Source organism: Pleuronectes platessa, chromosome 19 (assembly GCF_947347685.1).
Source record: "Pleuronectes platessa chromosome 19, fPlePla1.1, whole genome shotgun sequence".
In the NCBI taxonomy this organism is placed as follows: Eukaryota; Metazoa; Chordata; class Actinopteri; order Pleuronectiformes; family Pleuronectidae; genus Pleuronectes; species Pleuronectes platessa.
The window spans coordinates 13,183,870-13,202,656 of NC_070644.1; the positions used below are offsets into that span (position 1 = coordinate 13,183,870).

General features: G+C 45.7%; 1 protein-coding gene across 1 annotated transcript in view; it reads left to right on the forward strand.

Moving 5' to 3' along the window:
* Positions 1 to 18,787, forward strand: part of unc5cb (unc-5 netrin receptor Cb) — a 117,113-nt gene that overhangs the window by 90,787 nt on the left and 7,539 nt on the right. Inside the window, exons 5-11 of the mRNA XM_053411670.1 lie at positions 1,829 to 2,009; positions 4,430 to 4,597; positions 4,877 to 5,041; positions 11,151 to 11,342; positions 13,185 to 13,547; positions 16,392 to 16,479; positions 16,630 to 16,801. Coding sequence (XP_053267645.1) covers positions 1,829 to 2,009; positions 4,430 to 4,597; positions 4,877 to 5,041; positions 11,151 to 11,342; positions 13,185 to 13,547; positions 16,392 to 16,479; positions 16,630 to 16,801 — 1,329 coding nt within the window. The remainder of the gene's footprint in view (positions 1 to 1,828; positions 2,010 to 4,429; positions 4,598 to 4,876; positions 5,042 to 11,150; positions 11,343 to 13,184; positions 13,548 to 16,391; positions 16,480 to 16,629; positions 16,802 to 18,787) is intronic.

The window sequence follows — 18,787 nt, forward strand, 5'->3', positions numbered from 1 at the left end:
TATGTCACTTGAGGGTACAGGCTGGTGAATCACTGCAAAACTATTCTGGTGCATCAATTTCGATAAAAGTTGTGACAACATATGTCAAACAGATGAGCTGTAATACAATTTAAACAGAAGCCAATTCCATATGACATTACTGAAGTACATAATTATGTACACATCTTATAAAATAAACATGCTTTGCTATGAATATCTGCAGTAACCATTCAAATGCTCTATATTCTTAATCTGAGATTTATATTTTATATTTAACCTTTAGATGTTACCTCTGCAATTCCGACACAGCTGCTATTAACACAGATTAAGTATTTTGTTGTCTTCCCACAGAGGTGTTAATGGACTTTGCTGATAATAAATCTGCTTCAATCAAACGTCAAGTTCTTTTTGTCGAGGATTGTGTATCCTCGACAAAAAGGCTAAGTGCTCCGCGGATGTGATGCATCTCCTCTACATAGCAAAACTGATGTGGTGCTGCACTTTTACACTTATTGCATTGTGCTCATGTGAGAGAGCGGTTTAATTTCAGCTGCCGCATACAGCTGCTGAGGGAATCCTCTCCCTCCCGGCTCCCTGCGATTAATTCAGCTGATCCATGTTTATGGAGGGAAACACTCATAAGAACCAAATCGGCAGAGGACACACATCACACTCGCACTGGGTGAAGCTGGGCTCATATTAACTTCTGCATGCAGTGTTTGCTCAGATAGAAGTTCCGTCATGGCCGTTGGTGTCTTATGAGGTGCGATGCCGCGGGTTGCATGAGCTGATCCGAAGGCGGGGCCTCGCGGGAAGAGGTTAAACGTGAATTTATTTCTGCCATGTCGAGCTAACGGCTAACACAGATACTGGAGGAGCTGGTGATGCATCTGAGCCAGTGTGTGTCACAATCAGCCCCATCTTCCCCTTTGAGAAACTTCTAACAATGCAGGTCCTGGCCGGTGTTTTGTACACGTCTGCACCACTACACTATTCCTATGGTGTTTCACAAGCAATCCAACAGTGAACAATAGTGAGCGGAGACTGTTTTGTCTTGGCAGGACTCATATCAGGTTATTGCCCCACATTTTTTATTTTTTTTAGATACTTTATCTCTCGTGGGAAAGAGCCTTTATAAACATCCCTCTCTTATCTGTGCCTGTGCTGCTCCTCGGTGTCTTATCTCTTATCAGGCCGTGGTCCTCATTGGATTTCACAATACACAGGACGTCTGCTGTGTGCCAGGCCTCCTCATGACTGGACAGCTTCTTTGAAGAAAACCAGAGGAGCAGGAAATATTTCTCTTAAATCAAAGCGGCTGCAGAGGTGTGAGGCATGAGACGTGCGATTTCTTTTTGTAAAGCTGAGGAGAGGAGGGAGGGAGGGAGGGGGGAAGAAAAAGGATTTGGGGGTGATTTACGGCTTTAAACGTCCCCTGTTCTGTGATGGTGCCAGGAGTTCAGCATCGGTATCATTTAGGGATGTGGAACTCGTAAGGAAAGGTCAGGGAGCCTCTCTGCTTCAGGAAGTGTGGAGTTTTATTTCTCTGGCTCCTGACGCTGCTGCCTTGACTGTTGTGCTTTGTTCTAGGGGGAGAATAAAAAAAGAGCATGATTGCTATTGACTCCTTGTAGCAGGACCTCAGAGACTGGGCTCTGATCCTGGCCCTCACTGCTTCAGAAGTTAGACAGACACAAGAAAACCTGTAGCTGTTTAAACACTTTACATTTCAACGAGGTCAGCCTGTCTTATGTCGACTCTCACGTCTTCTCTCCTGTTGTCGCTGTGGCCGTCTGTGTGTTTCATCTTCCTCACGTCGTGCTCCTCTTCTTCTTCTTCTTCTTCTCAGGTGGAGTGGCTGAAGAACGAAGAGGTTATTGATCCCGCGGACGACAGGAACTTCTACATCACCATCGACCACAACCTGATCATCAAGCAGGCGCGTCTCTCCGACACGGCCAACTACACCTGCGTGGCCAAGAACATCGTGGCCAAGAGACGCAGCACCACCGCGACAGTCATTGTCTACGGTAAAAAAATAATACCACTACCGAACATCCAGTGGGTCTCACATCTCATGACCCCAAAAAACACTGATCCTCCTCATTGGCCACATGAGAGATAAGCGTCAGAAGTCGGCTCAACTCCGAATGAGACAAACTCTGCATGAAGTGAACCTCTCTCTCTCTCTCTCTCTCTCTCTCTCTCTCTCTCTCTCTCTCTCTCTCTCTCTCTCTCTCTCTCTCTCTCTCTTCCCTGGCATGCAACATCGCCCCACTTTGTTCCTGCCGCGAGGTGTGCGGAGAAGTTGGAGATTTGTGATTTTTTCTCGGAAACTCTAGCAAGGTGCTGATGTGGCTGAGCCGTACTTAAAGGCACCCCCGCTGTGGATTCACACAGACTCACCCGCCGTCTCCCCAACATCAACCGAACACGACTGTCACCGCGCGGCTCGGCTGTGAAGCTCAAACTTCCACGTCTGCTGGAGGCTACTCGAGACAGGAGAAGTGACACATGAAACACGTGCTCCTTTAAAACCTGGGAGATTGTTTTCCTGTACGCAGCGACTACTCCTCTCCATAGTTCAGTTAACTGAGGCCGGTGTGGAGTTCATCCTGCGCTTGATAGGACGCCTCGTGATACTGCAGATTTACTTTTTTGGGGGAATTAAGTTAGATCACAACCACATCAGGGTTTATGAACAGCTCAGTCAGATTGGATGAAGTGAAAATACCTTGTTTTGTTTGTTGTTAGTTAAAGTGGAACTAGACCCACCCACTAAAATGCCTCTCCCTGGAAATTCAGAAATGCCTTTGGAGCGCAGTGCTGGGCGGCAGGGCTCAGACACACCTACCGAGCTGTTCACACCACTGGCTCTCGAACGGCGTGTGTGTGAGAGGATGGGAGACGTCTCTGAATAGATGATGTGGTGGTTTTAGGATTTAGTTTCAACACTTATTTGAAAACGAGCGGCCCACCTCTAAAAAATGGAGACGTCCCAAAATGTTAACTCTACCTAAGCATTGGCCCCTGCATGGTTCAAGTTGGTTTGAAATTCTAGAGGGCGTTTTCAACCAATATATGTGGATTTTGAAATAAGATTTGGCCACAAATGTGATTTTAAAACCGGTGTTAATGTGTTTCAACAAAAAACAGTCACATAATTTAGTTTACAGCTCAAAAAAACAATTTAAGTGTGCAGTAGCACTTTGGGTTGAATTTAACTGAGCACTGAGGATAAAGTGGCTATTGGGGAATCAATGTAAGAGTGATGCATTAACACAAGTTGTACATTTAAGAAAGTTGTTTTTCCAGGGACAAGGATTCGCTCTCTTCAAGGTTTTTACTGTCAGGAACCCAGTGTATGTAGTTTTGAAAAACTTGCTCTCATGTGGACTCATTCTTGAGAAAAAGTAACTCAAGCCACAAGCTCATCTGTTTGTGCTGTGCTTGCTTCTTTATCCCCCCGCTTTCCCAAAAATCTGTGTGCTGCTGAGCCGTATGTGAAAAAGCACATCCCCACAAAGCTGGACGAGAAGCCCACAAGAATAAGTAAGACTTGTGTCTGATGCTAGTCATAAAACAGTGAGACGGATAGGCAGTGTGTTTGTAGCCCAGTGGTTTCCAGCCCGAGCCAATGCAAGGACACTGGAAACAGGAGCACGAGCTGGCAGGAAAAAGGAGGAAAAACGAGACTCGGAGAGAGGGAGAGAAAAGATAGAGCCATAATCCACGGAGGACAAGAGAGCAGACAGTAAGGAAGTGTGGGGGCTTTTGGCCGTCTTCCTCAAGAGTTCAAGATTTCGGGCTTCACTCATAAGCATGTCGCATTTGAAAGTCAGAGGCTCTGGGGGGGGGGGGGGGGGGGGGGGGCCCGGCTCCAACAACTCAAAATGCCACAGCCTTGTTCTCAGCCACAAGCCCTGGTGTCACTCTCCACTGGATTTAGTCGCTGACAGAGATGGATGAGAGAGGAAGGGAGGCATTAGGAGGAATCAGTGAATGGAAAATGCGCAGCAATCGGACCGGAATTCACTGTCTGGCTGCCTGGCACAGTAACCACCTGAGATTTCAGGGTCAGAACGCAACTAAATAAAACTTGCACTGTATATTTAACAGTGGGTAAATGTACCGTAAACTGATCTGTCCAAGATTCAAATAACGGTTAAAGATGTTCCGGTTATTCTCACTAACGACAAACCAAACCAAAAATCGAAATGTTGTATTTTTCTTTATGCTTTTAATACATTTAAAATATGTGCTTCATTTGTTAAAAGTCATCTTATGTTTTGATGTTTTTTATTGCACCTCAGTCTACACTTTCTATTTTCTTTATGCCCCTTCGTAACTTTATAACTTGTTTTTAAATATGATTTCCCTTTCGGTGAAGCTACCCGAGTGAGACCTGAGAAAGCATATAACATGTTTTTTTTTTTACCATGTGTTCCAGTGAATGGTGGCTGGTCCACATGGACGGAGTGGTCGGTGTGTAACAGCCGCTGTGGCCGCGGTTACCAGAAACGCACACGCAGCTGCACCAACCCGGCGCCCCTCAACGGCGGTGCCATCTGCGAGGGGCAAGGCATCCAGAAGCTGGCGTGCAACCCTCTCTGCCCAGGTAACGAAACAACATTTCAATACACCCACACGTTAGTGGGTGGAAAGAGGTTCGGGAGTGCAAATGTTAAATACACAAAAAAAATATGATGCAACTCTGTGTTTGCATATTTCGCTCTGTTTGTGCCTCCGCCTCTATGTGTGTCCCTCTCCCACGCACAACCCTCGCCGTCTCGGTCACGTGTCCTCGCACCCACTCCCACACACACGACATGTCTTCATCTCCTCATTTGCCATCTCATTCACTCTGTCCTGGTGTGTCCTGTTTGTTGTGTGGTAGTGGATGGCCTGTGGACAGAGTGGAGTAAGTGGTCCACCTGTGGGACAGAGTGCACCCACTGGAGGAGGAGAGAATGCAACGTGCCGGCACCGAAAAACGGGGGGAAGGACTGTGAGGGCACGGTGCTCCAGTCCAAGAACTGCACCGATGGGCTGTGCATGCAGAGTGAGTACTCGACTAATCCTCTGCTACTCTCTCTGACCCGCCAACCAAAGACATTTCTTTAGCCTTTGACCATGAGTCTCCCTCGGCTCTTTCATCACCACGCTGTGTTTCACATCCCCACATGACACTTTCACCCCGTCTCCCGCTCACTCCGTTTCACTTCACTCATACATAAACAATAAGACATGCTGAAATGCTTTCTCTCTGTCCTCCGCACTCTTCGACCTGTTTCTCTTTATTTTAGCACATGCATAATCCACCCAAAGCTGCCGGAGAAAAAGTGACATAAAAGCAGAAACCACTGCACGTCTCTCCCTGTGTCAGCTTGCTTAAAGTTTAAGCACATGTCAAAGAAAGACCAGGGCCACAAAGGGAAACACTCTAAGTAGTTATCCCTGTCACAAGCCAAGCAGTCGGGAGTTATATTTAAAATAATAATAAGTGATTATGTTGTAATTACATAAGGGAGGTCACGGCTTCCTAGCTGCTCTGATTACTACCTTAATTTTCAAACTGCGGATTCCTCGGGTCAAATGAGAGGAATCAAGAAGCCACAGGGGCACAAGTGAAGACCTGCTCGTTTCTCCCGAGCTGCCAATTACACGTGTCGGGAAGTGAACATGTATTGTACATAGTCATTTGGAGCAGAGTCTCCAGGTTGCAGCCGAATTCCTCCCTCCCGTAGGAAAGAAATCACAATTCTTCTACTGGATTTATTTGTATTGTTGTTCACAACAAAAGAGCCGGAGCCGGTCTGAGGTGCCGCCAGATATTTTTTCTGCAGGCGGCCGATTGTTTTGTGCTTCTCTTTCTTCCATCAAGTTAAAAACAGCCTCTCAGTTCAGTTCGGCCCACAGTGCTGCCACCTCTCCCTTATAACACATTCACAGATTGGAATCCTGCTGCATGTGTGCATCGCGCGTGCTGAGAAGTTAAAGGGTAAACTATCTTAAACACTGGAGTTTCATCTACTCGTTCTGTCTTTGCCTTCCTGCCAGTACAGGTTCTGTTATAACCACAGAGAAAGAGGAACAGAGTGAAATGGCTGAATTCACTGCGGCGCATAGGAGCAGATTTATTCTCCATTCATCTCCAATTAACATCTTTGAAGAGGTTAGAGCCACACATAATCACAGATGCCTCCATTGTATGCCTAACCTGCTGCAGATGGTGATTGTGACACCGACACCATCAATATGAAAGCACTCGGCTGCTGGATGTCTGCAGTTCGATGCAGCTGGTCGTCACTGTGCGCTGCTGATCTGAGCCTTTCTGCCCCGCGAGGTTTCAAACTGCTACCTACAGGGTGTGCTGCTGACATGATGCACTCATTGGCAGTCGACATGCATCTTAAATGCAGCTGGTGGAGGGATCTGCGTGCGTCTGTCCAAAGTAAACACATGCTGTACGCACACATGTACCGAGGAATGACAGGAAACTATGACTTCAGCGTGCGGTGATTTCATTTAACGTCTTTATTCATCTTGTTTTATTTCCCTCTGCGGCACAAGCACACATTCACCCCCCCCCCGCCGCACGCCCTCTGTAACTCAGCCTATCACAGGAGCATTACTACTCGCCGGATTGATGGCCAGTTTGCAGAGAATATAAAGCCGTAATGATATAGATTTAGGATCGTTTCAGAGATGGATTTTTTTTTGGAAGCTAAGAGGGTGAAGCCACTTATGTCAATGCTAATGACCATTTCCACTAGCGTTTAGGAGACCGGCCCATTATCTGAAAGCTCACGTTCTAGCAAATATGATTGGGAATGGAAGTTGTGTGCAATCTGAACTCACCTTGGACCGCTGAGCGGCTCCCTCCAGTGCAGCGCTGGGGTCTGAGCAAACACGTGTCCGTGGATTCCGTTGCAGCTTGATCTCATTTTCGGTTGTTTGAATTTATTTAAATCATCTCAATTGCCATCCATCTCAGGAATCTGGCGGAGGAACACGATCTGACAAGGGCTGGAAACAGAGCTCCTGGTGTTTCTCCGTTTCAGGCGCGCTGTAAAAAACTCAGCCGACCCGCGTCAGAAAGGAAAGAGTTGCGTTGTAATTTACTTTGTAGCTTGTTCATCGCATTTAGACATTCCAGTGGGGGGGAGATTGGGGTTGGATTTCACAAAGTTAAGTATTTACACATTGATATGGAGAGCGTGCACTTTCACAACTCTGACACATGCACTCCCTCTTTGATTCTGATGTTGTTTTCCCAGTGTTTGGTAAGTTGCTCTTTCCGACTTGACATTGTCTCCATGTATTGATCTGGACGGCAAAGGCAAACAGCGGAGAATCCTGACTCAAGGGTTCACCTCAGCAGGAACTTACTTACAAGTGGTCGACAAGATTTCGATCCAATGCAGACTGATGGTATCATCATTTTCCGCCGTATGGATTTTGAAGTAAATACCCGAATTAACTTGTAGCTCTCGGAAATGATGACATCAGTGCTGCCAGACGACAGCGGATTCCCAGAGGTTGGATTCCTGCCATATTCAAATAATTTATGACTCAAACACAGACAGTGATTTCCTGTACGCACCCCCTTTCCTCCGAGGCCCTGCGCTGTCAGCACAGGAATAATTGTGTCTTTCTCTGAGGTTTCCTCCTCGCAGCCCACCCACTGAAGCATGCTCCGCTGTCGAGGGCTCGGTCAGGACCAACAGAAACTCTCCAGGATGGGTTCGGACGGGCCATCAGTTAGACTGACCCTGACGGTCACCTCCCCCCGGCTCCGGCCCGGCCTCCCTGTTGCCTGATTACATGTACACACCAGCCCCATCTATCAAGCCATTGATTTTCCTGTCGCTCCACTTGTCTGCCTGTGGCTCTGCCCCTCTCCAATAAGGACTTCATTGTTTGTATAGTTGTTTATGGATGTCCCAGGGAGACTGAATATTATGTGTACTATAGTGCGCCTTCCCCGGCTGCCGTCGGAGCCCGCTCTCCTCTTCAGTTCAACATCTTACCTGTCCACAACGAAGCCCCTTTTGGGCCTGAAAGCATTTTTCCCCCCAAGTCCCTGTCCTTTTCTTCCGATCCCCTTCTTTCCTAACATAATTGTTCCTTTTATTCCACGCACCACCCTCTCCATCCGCCTTCGAGTGACCGATGCAAGGCTGCATAGCTTCTATTGACTCTGCAGGAGCCCACACTTTATCAGCTCCTCCATTTCCCCTCACCTGCCAGCATCAGTCCTGCTGCGGAGGCGGAGGCGGAGGCGGAGGCGGAGGCACTAAGCCCAGTTGATGGATCACGCCCCTCCGTCACAGAACCTCCATGTTCCCCCCCCACCCCCCCCCACCCCTGCTCTTCTCATCCATCTCTATACGCTATGCACAGATCTGGAGAGGAGGGGGGGCACAAATCAAGAAAGATCACTTCCCCGTGTCATCGCTCCTACTCATGAGTTTGTTGCTGTCTCATCTGTTGAGTTTGTTTTTCTGTTGGCTTAAATTTGATTTTCATCATCCGTCTCCCACCATGTCTCCCCTACCCTCTCCCTCCCTCTCTCTTCCACATCCCTTCCTCTCCTCAAGGTTCCTTTTATCAGAAGTCCTCAGAGGCAAAAGACAAGAGTGATTTGGGGAATTCATGTGAGTTGTTTTTTTATTTGTTATCATTTGTCATTTTTACGTACGTTTTTTCATTGATTCTCGTCTTTGATTGTCTCCAATCTGTGGCTTCATTTCATGTATTTTGCACTGACAGATTAATCGACATGTATTTTCATTCTGTTAGGAAAAAGATTTGATAACAGAAGGAAGATACATGTTTGCCGTTGTTCTTTTCTTGTCCGTGTATGTTTCATCGCTCCCTCGTTTCTCATCCTGCTCCGTCCTCTCTCATAAAGTTCCTCTGGTAGCATGGCTGCTGCCTGATCACAGCCACGTTACCACGCTGTAAGTCCGACCCAACGCTGCCCTTTTACCCTCTTGCTCCTCATGAACTTTCCCCCCGACACTTGGCCTGTGTCTCTCTATCTCCGCCTCGGCTCTGTAAATCTCACAGAGAATGGAATGTTCAATACTCCTTTTCCATTTCCAATCTCTTGTACTTTTTTCCCCTTCCCGACAGTGGCTCATGTTCAAAAGGATTGTATTAATCTAAGTGATACATTTTAATGCGTACACTTAGCAGGTTGCCGCCTTTATCATCAAAGTGCGGACGTGAGATTGTTCGACCGAGGGGGGATATATGTTAAATATCTGCAGGGGGAGCTCGGCAGCCGGAGCACAAGGAAATTACATTCCCTGACTTTCATCATTGCTGCCGAGCTCTGTTTTCTGCTGCTGTCTGTGCCAGAGGAAGGATTAGAGGGGTCGAACATATATGAGGATATATCTTGACACTCCTCCTTAGTCTGATGTCTCTGTCAGGGCTGGAAATAGAACGCCCGGTCCGCACACGTTCTTTTCCTCAGAGCTGAAGGGAAATATTCTTTGTGCAGCATTAAATCCGCCCCATTTAACTGCAGCCATTCAGTACATCTTAAACATAAGAGAGGATCTACTATTTTTTAAATCACTGTGTTTATAATGTCATTGTTAGGAAGGTCATACCCAATTTCAGCTTAGTAGGGATTCTCTAAAAGCATGGAACTTAATGGATTTTAAACAGATGCACAGATAAAACACATTAAAAAGCCTATTTACATGGGAAAATCGAGTCATATCCGGAGAAAAGGGAGAGAACGCACTTACTATCTCGAGTGTGTGATTAAAAAAAATTACACAACTTGTGTCTTTTGCTTGCCACAGAAGTACTCTGCTCTTGCTCTTCCTCCTTCTTTGTGCAGGAGACAGATTGAGTGCCATCTGTACGGCTGAGACACACAAGGCTAATTTACACAAATGCTTGGCCATCATGAACGTCCTCAAAGTGCTGTGCAGGGATTAATGTCTGATGCTGCCATCTACTGGTGGAGATTCCCGGCCATTTGCATACTCAAATCATCTGAAATATTCCCTTATTAGGTTACTATAGTAAAACTGTACTTTTTTTTTTTTTTAACTTTTTTGTTCACTCCCCTGACATGTGCAGTGTGTACTTATTCGTACACAAGCTCACACATGTCCTCCCACAAGAGAGTTCCCTCCCCCCCGACCCATTTGTCAGCTCGGTGACGGGCGAAGGACATTTTTCTTACCGAACGCCACCGAGAGTTCAAACCAGTCAGTAGGCAATCCATTAAAAGGTCTGATCTGTAATGAGTGCCTGTCGGAGTCTGCGTCTCTAAGAGCCGCGTTCCCGTGCCAGGCCTGGTAATCACAGAGGTTTCTCCAGCTGGAAAGTGGACAGCGAGTCCCTGGGAGGGAGATGAAAGACAATTTGAGAAATGCAAGCGATGTCTAGATCGTATCTGCACTGTGCGAGAACAAAGCCGGAGACCGACTCTGAACTCCAACACAGAGCCCGGCAATTTAAAGATGAAGACTTCCATGTCTCCGTCTTCAGAACTTTGGATCTGGCTTCTGAGCCTGCTTGTTAGGGCCGTGTGTCATTGGGTAGCACCGGAGGAGCCTTCCTTATTAATTGTACCATTGTCCACGGGTTTAGCATCATTAGCATCGTTATGGTTTATGTTGTTGCTTACTGTTACCTTGATCATGCACTGTGCACACACACACACACACACACACACACACACACACAATATAGCTTCTAACGAGACATATTAACCATGAGTCACTGACATGGACGAAGAAGTTACAAATGTTTGTGAGTGGGAGATGTGTGTGTATGTGTGTGTTTGAGTGTTTGTGTGCACTTTTCAAAATAAAGTAGTAAAAACATATGCATCATAATGCCTTTTTAGTTTTGACAATTAGGAATGTCCCGTTTTATTCCATCAACACACAGACTGAGCCCTTATTTTCCCCATACATGGTTATTAATATCCGGCTCAATCTTAACCCAGGATATTAGTCTTTATCACAACTCCTGCATACTAATAAAGAAGGGTTAACACTGTTGATAAAAGCCTTTGAGATCTTACAAATCTTTTTTTCTCTTGTGTTTTGTCCCTTTTCCTATGTCACCCCTCGACCCTCTTCATCCTCCTCCTCCTCCTCCTCCTCCTCCTCCTCCTCTTCCTCCTTCTCCAGTGGCCCCCAGTACAGACGACGTGACTCTGTACGTGGGTATCGTCATAGCGGTGATCATGTGCCTGGTCATCTCTGTGGTCGTGGCGCTCTTCATCTACAGGAAGAACCACCGGGACTTCGACTCCGACATCCTCGATTCCTCCGCCCTGAACGGCGGCTTCCAGCCAGTCAGCATCAAGACGTCCCGTAAAGGTGGGGCACAGGAGAGATGTGATGTAGCACGAGATGGGTTTGTCTTGTGGGGGGTTCGAGTGGCTTTTACATCACCTGTGAGTCAGCTAGTGAACACCTGATCCCTCTAGGGCCGGGCAATAATACGATATTAATAACTATAGCAATATAATATGAATCAATAGCAATATAGTAAAGGTCTCGTATATATTGATTTATTTCCTATGCATCGTGCAATCACAGTGAGGCGTGATAACATGCAGGGGATCTACCTCAGATTTTGAAAAGGTTTTGCTATTTGGCAAATGTAATTTTAAACTTTAAAGAAATAATAATGTGACATTTATAGTGATGACAATCGATACCGACTGAAATGCGCAATTTATAACTTGATATCATTTTTTGCCATATTGTCACATCATAGCTGGGCTATATTTAAAAAATACTTGATAATGACACTTAAGTTTCATGAGGCAACAGAAGCTGAAATATTTGTTTATATCTTAATCTGAAAAGTTTTATCTTAATATTTATATCTTATTAAAGAAGATCTGTCCACACATTCCACGCACTTTTTCAATGTTCAGTAATTCAATATGTTTTCAGTCTCACTTGAGCATCCATAGCATGAACCTGATGAGACTCGGTGGCTCTGGAAGCACTTGTGTGTTACATGCCTCCGCGGTGCCTCTGTGACTGCAGGTGAGCTGTAGGTGATTCTGTGAGGGAAACACAGTCAGAATGCTTGTGCGGTCAAATCCATTAAAATGCACGTCGGTGTGATGCCTATGCTCCGAAATTAAGCCGTAATTAGGCCACTCTGTATGTCGCATATTAAACTGTAATTAGATTTGGGCTGATGATGCGGAACTTAAAAGTGAGACCGCAGGGAAGAGGAGAGGTGGCAGCGAGCTGGGCAACAAGACAGCAGGGAAACACGTTAATAGAGTGGGGATTGGAAAAAAAAAGAATACAACATATACAAATAGAATAGAAGGGAAGGCACGATATTTACTGTAACATTCAAAAGGATGCTTTCCATGAATAATAACTTGGGTAGAAAACGTTCAATTGGGACTTAAAGCCAAAACCTTCAATAAATCCGCTTGCTCTGTTGTATATATATATTTGTAGATCCAGCACCAGGCCAATCAAGAAAGGTTTCACAACATTGTACACACATATGTCATAATTATTATGCTTAATATCCCTTGATTAAATAGGTTTATTGGGACTAGGGCGATTTTTACTTGCATACCTTTTTTTTTGCAAAATCAAATGACTATAAACAGTATCTGAATATACATCAAACTCCATGTAATGTAAGCAAGGTGGTCATGGTTATTGATGGAGAAACATGAATGCTACTACAACCAGTTCACTACCACCAGCAGCGATGGTGAAGACAGTGACTCCTTATTCTCTCTCCTCTCTCATCTCGGAAAACAACTTTTTTACCTACTTTCATTGACATCGGCCTCGTTTAGAAACTAAGTGTTGTTTGTGAAGCTGGAGGACGGAGAGAGCTCCCGCTGCCCTCGCTCCACCCACTCAGTCCGCCTATTGAACATTCACACTGATACCTACTGGGTAAACCGAGTGTTAGCGACGCCATCTGTCGCTGATGAATCACAGCTGCGCCCATACCTCCGCTGACTGACTGATTTTTCCGGGTGGCGAAGTGGACTCCCCTAAAGAGTGAAAAACAAAATGAGTGAAGCCAGGCTGCCGTCTCGCTGATTGCTGCCAACACTTGGTTTCCTCGTTGTTATTTTGGGTTTCAAGTTCTCTGCATGTTACAGAACGAGTGCGTGATCACTAGAACATTTACACTGCTTGACTGACGTCCCTTTTCTTCTCCAGCTGAGCTCCTGACAGCGGCCCCTGACCTGACCTCAGCAGCTGCCTTGTACCGGGGCCCCGTCTACGCCCTCCACGATGTGGCCGACAAAATCCCCATGACCAACTCGCCTCTGCTCGACCCGCTGCCCAACCTGAAGATTAAGGTGTACAACTCCTCGGGCTTAGTGACCCCACAGGACGACCTGGGAGGGGAGTTCTCCTCCAAACTGTCCCCTAAGCTGCCGCACTGCCTCCTGGACAACAGTGACAGCACGATGGGTCGCCGCACGCAGACCCAGACGCTGCTCCGCACCCGGGACCCGTCCTGCAGCTCGCTGGGCTCCTTCAGCTCCCAGGGGGGGCACCTCATTGTGCCCAACTCAGGTACGCTAACAGACAACGAGAGGAATTGTCTTCGCCTTTGTGTGTTTTTGTTGTGTCATTTGGTTAATATTTTCTATAAACAGGCATCCGGGCAGCACGTCTGAGAATATGCAGAAAAAGAACATAGTTGAACAAAGGAATATATGAGTTGTGATTCACGGAAGAGGGATCTGCTAGTTCCTGCACATTCTCTCGTAGTTCATCTTAAAACTCATTAGCCGTCTTTTGTCTGTTGTAAATGGAGCCGCAGGTTTTTCATTTTCTCAGTGGGTTCCACATTACATGTAAGAATATGTCATTGTGTGTGAGGAAGAAAGAGCCAGACAGGGTGTGTGTGTACTTCTGTCTTTGTGGGGACCAATTTCAGTCAGACCAAACAGAGTGAGGTCATTTTAAAGAAGTGAAAACATTGTGACTGACTTTCCAGACTGTTTCTTGGCCGGGTGCACTAGCTTCTTATAGGACGTTTAAAAACAACAGGAGTTGACCCAAATGGCAGCAGATGAATTAGCACATTAAGTATCTATAAATAAAGGAGTAGTAGGGAAAAAATCAATGCAGATGGAAATAAATAAACTGAATCTCGGAATGAATAAATGCAAGACAAACAAAAAGGAAGGTGGCTAAAAGATTGATTTAAAATCTAACGATAATAGGAAAGGTGAAAAGTTCACGTGGGAAGAAAGACTGGAGCCAGGAAGCAGCAACAGAAAACCTGGTGCCAATAACCTGGTCACCTTTGCTGTTGAAGCGTGAATAGGTCAGGGTCACCAGCACATGCAGGGAATTACAATAATCCAGCCAAGAGGCAACAAAACAATGGACGACTGTTCCTCGCCCTTCACAACACCGCCTACCTTGTGTTGGATAAAGTTTACACACGTTTCCAAAAAGGTATAGTTTGTTTGATCAGTTTGTAGTTTGTTACCTGCTCAGTAAATAATGCAGATATGGACAGATAACAACTTTAAATAGATTTTGCTTTACTGAAAAACACCTTTTAAGTATAATTTGTCAAACAAGCAGATCCAATAATAAACTGAATCAAAAACATGCGCTATAACAATTCATGGAATAAAAAGCCGATATTGAAAGTGCACAGTGTAAACTTGCGTGTACGAGATCTGCAATGAGTCATGTTGCCACGTCCACCGGTGTGTAACCGTAACGCACAGAGACACGGCTTTGAAACAATACGCCGAACCATATGTGACCCATCAGCATATTGACCGCACACCGAAAGAGCTGATGGATACCTTTAGGTGTGTGTGAGCCACCAGCGCTGGAGCAGAGGTGTACTGTTTCAGTCGGCTTACATTAGCCACGCTATCCTCACATCAAAACCACGCAGGCTGCTTGTAACACGCCACAGATGCGTGTTGACAGGCTCAGACAAACTCGCAGCGACATTAAAGGATACACCGACTTCTTAGGTTTCTGAAGTTTTTCCCTTTTTTTTTTTTTTTTTTATTAATTCCAGTCAAAAAAAAGATCTCAGCTGCCGCTTGCGCTCGGCCACCTCATCGTGTTACATAGGGAGAGGAAAGAGCACATTTGATATTTGATCCGTTCATGTGTCTGGGTAATGAAATGTTTGGTGGCAGTGGCAGTGCGGCTGTTTGGTGTTTTGCATGTTTAAAATGCATTTCCGATCTCTTTGGAGCTTTCGCTGCGAGGGAGAGTGGCAGCGAGCGAGACGTCCCCGGTGCAGGGTTGTGATGTCGCTACCTAAGCAAGAGAATCTGTGTGTTACCCTTTTTGAAAAACTTCACTACAAGGACATGGGAAATCGATGAGATGATCTGAGAAACCCCCTCCAGACAGGAAACGTTGTGTGTGTGTGTGTGTGTGTATGTGTGTGCATTAGGGAATGTGGGGAGGGAGGGGGGGGTTGGGATCCTAAAATACATATCGGACAGGACATATCAAATCAATCTGAGATGGAAAAATGTAAATCACGCCGGCTGCAGCAGTATGAGGATTGTGTGACGAGGAGGGAGAGCATTGATTTTAGAAATGAAATGTCACATCATCGGGGAACAGGCAGTAAAGTGCCAGAGTTGTTATGTGAGGGACTGAGTGGGAGTTTGGATTATTACAGTGGTTTTTTTCTAAGAAAAATAATGATTTCTTCTCACTGGGGCTTTAACTGCTCTTTACTGGTGTCGTCCCACATTAAGATATGCACGTTACATATACAGTCATGAAAGATTAAAGCATTAAGGAGCTTTTACGTTGATTATCTCAGTGGGTTTGTAACTGAGATTCACCGTGTGAGCCTTGGGGTCCAATTTTTTCAGAGGACTTTCCCTTTTACTCGAGAAATAAGTAATGACCCCCATCGAGGAGGTGTGGTTTTCACTCCAGACCGTTTAATTGCTGGTTTCTTTGTTTTTAGGATCAAGACAACGCCAAAACCACATTCACATTCTTTAGTATTCTAGGGCATTTTTCAATATTTGGATTTATTGATTATTTTTGATTGTTCAGAGATTAATTCATGGATTTAGATGAATAAACACCTGCAGGTTGAGTGAGCTGATATTTGTGTGTGTGCAACTTGGTGCAGATCCAAATGAAAATCTGGATCTTGTAAATGTACCGGTTTCATGAGGGACCTTTAGATTTCTTGTTATTATCCTGGCCTGATGTTTTTCTCTATGATCTCATTGACTGAAATAACTGCCGAAATAACAATTAACCTTAGATTAATGGCAGGTATTGACAGCACAAGTAGCCATGAAGACTTCTCGAGTCTACCTGACATTTCACTACTCTTATATCCCCCTGTTTTTTTCTTACATCTGCCTGTTTTTGTGTCTCTCTGTTTTCCGTTCTCCCCAGGGGTGAGCCTGCTAATTCCAGCGGGGGCCATTCCTCAGGGCAGACTGTATGAGATGTATGTGACGGTTCAGAGGAAGGACAACATGAGGTACGCAGCGCCGCCTGCCACATCCACGCCCCAGAGCCGTGTTTTACCCCTGTCAGCTCTCGCACACGCCAAGGCTGCTGTCACATCCTCACTAAACGGCATCATATTCTGCCTGCATGTGTAACTGCGTTATTCTCTGTGCACCTCCAGGCCCGCGGTGGATGATGGTCAAACTGTGCTGGGCCCCGTGGTGAGCTGCGGGCCACCCGGGGCCCTGTTGACTCGGCCCGTCATCATCACCATGCACCACTGCGCCGTGTTCGACGGCCAACAGGATTGGCTGATCCAGCTCAAGAACCAGTCACCACACAACCAGTGGGAGGTGAGATGCGGGATGCGTGATGAAAACTGTGCAGGAAGACTCCAGTGTCTGTCGCCATGAATTAGAAAATGGGCCAGTGTGACAGTCATGCAGATTCACTGTATTATTTGATCATCAACGCTGCATTTGATTGTACTCGACAAAGTTATTGTGAAAAAGGAAAACACCTTTCAGTAACAGGTGCTGGATCAGTGACCCTCTGATAGCAGGGGACAGACTGGGACTGTTTCTTACCCCAGGACTGTTTTATTTTATTTTTACTGCCTATTTTCGTTTGTGTGTATCTGTCTGTTTTTTGGAAGCCTTGTGCCTGCAGGCTCCATCATTAAAAGGGCTGATGATGAAGATAAGTTGAGTCGCTGAGGGCAGCAGTGTGACTTTGCCCTCTCTGCCTCCCTTATTCCCTTCTTCTGGTCTCTCTCACACAAACACGGAAACAGACGATTTACCACAAGGAAATAATTTGTAGAGAAAGCGTGCCTCCACCTTTATCACAAAAACGGCTTTAAACTTGTCAGAAATGGTTCAGTCCTCCAGACCCCAGCTAATAACACGACACACCTTGTTTCTGGCAACTTCATCTCACCCGTCAGGAGAGCGTTCCTGAGAACAGTTTCACCTCAATGTGGAATTTAATCATTTTCTTACAGGCAGGAGTTTGTTGAGGTGCTGGAAATATATAAATATGAAGAACTGAAACGTAATAATTTGCAAAGCAGCCCAGGCAGAATGAAAAGCAGTAGAGAAACGATGCAGAGCACGTGAACACATCTTCACGTCTGCAAAGGAGATTATGTTTTCCCCCCCTTTTCCTGTTTGTTTGTAAGAAAGATAACACAAAAACAACCAAACAGATTTCCACAAAACTTGGTGGAAAGATGTGATACGGGTCAGGGAAAAAAAACAATTACATTTCGTGGTGTGGACCCAAATCAGAGAATAGATCCAGAAAATGTTATCCCCTTTTTCTTTTTTACACTTCACCAATTTCCCAGTGAATAATTGACGAATCTCGATAGACAAAAATCTGGCATATTTAGTTGATTGATATCTATGAGTGTCTAAAATCCTAGTTCTCCTGTAAATTGGGATACAAGTCTAGATACTGTAGGATTATGGCCTAAATTATGAGGTAAAAATATAAAGAGGGCTTTATTTGTTGAGGATATCTGGAAAATCATGCTCGGTAACAACAGGCTTCAGCCACTTTGGCTTGTAGCTTGAATAACATCATTCCCAGGAGGTCTTTGCACTATCTCCACTGCCGATGTGATGATATGACTTATGGTGCAGGAAGAGCTGCCAGACAGGCCCCACATACCTTTTCTGACAGTGATGAATTACTCGGGGGCAGCCAATAAAGCTCGGTGTAAACTAAATAATTTTCAGGAAGAAATAACTATTGATTACATCTCTGACCCGTCAGAGGTGCAGACGGCAATATCCAAGGTGATGGCTGCTTCCTTTTATATGAGCTCCTCTTCCCGCCCGGCTTTCGTGGCCCACGCGTGACACATGGCTGCGTGCGACATGCCCCGTCAAGACGTGTATTCATCAGCGCGGCGGAAAAACAGGAGAGACGAGCTCCTTCAAAGTAATTCATGGATATTAAGAGTCATCAAGTCACACGGGCACACGAGGTGTCGCTCAGAAAACATGGCGCCGCGATGATGATGAGGACATGAGGTCAAATAACGAGGAACATGTGGGACTTTCTGCTTCAGTAACTCCAAACGGAGATATATCCTCCTGCGCCTCTGAGGAAAGAAAAAAAAAAAGAAACAGCTGATGACTGCAGTCAGAAATTTGTTTCGCTGTGTGTGAGCGTGTGCGAGCAAGAGTGAGTGTGTGTTTTTGTTTGTGTCGGTCGGTGTACATGTGTATAAAGGCGAAAGCTTACTTTTCCACTGTGTTTTCTAATTATCCCCCCAATAAGGAGCCCCAGTGCCATTTCCCCAGGAGCAGTTAAACAGTCTAATGATCAGC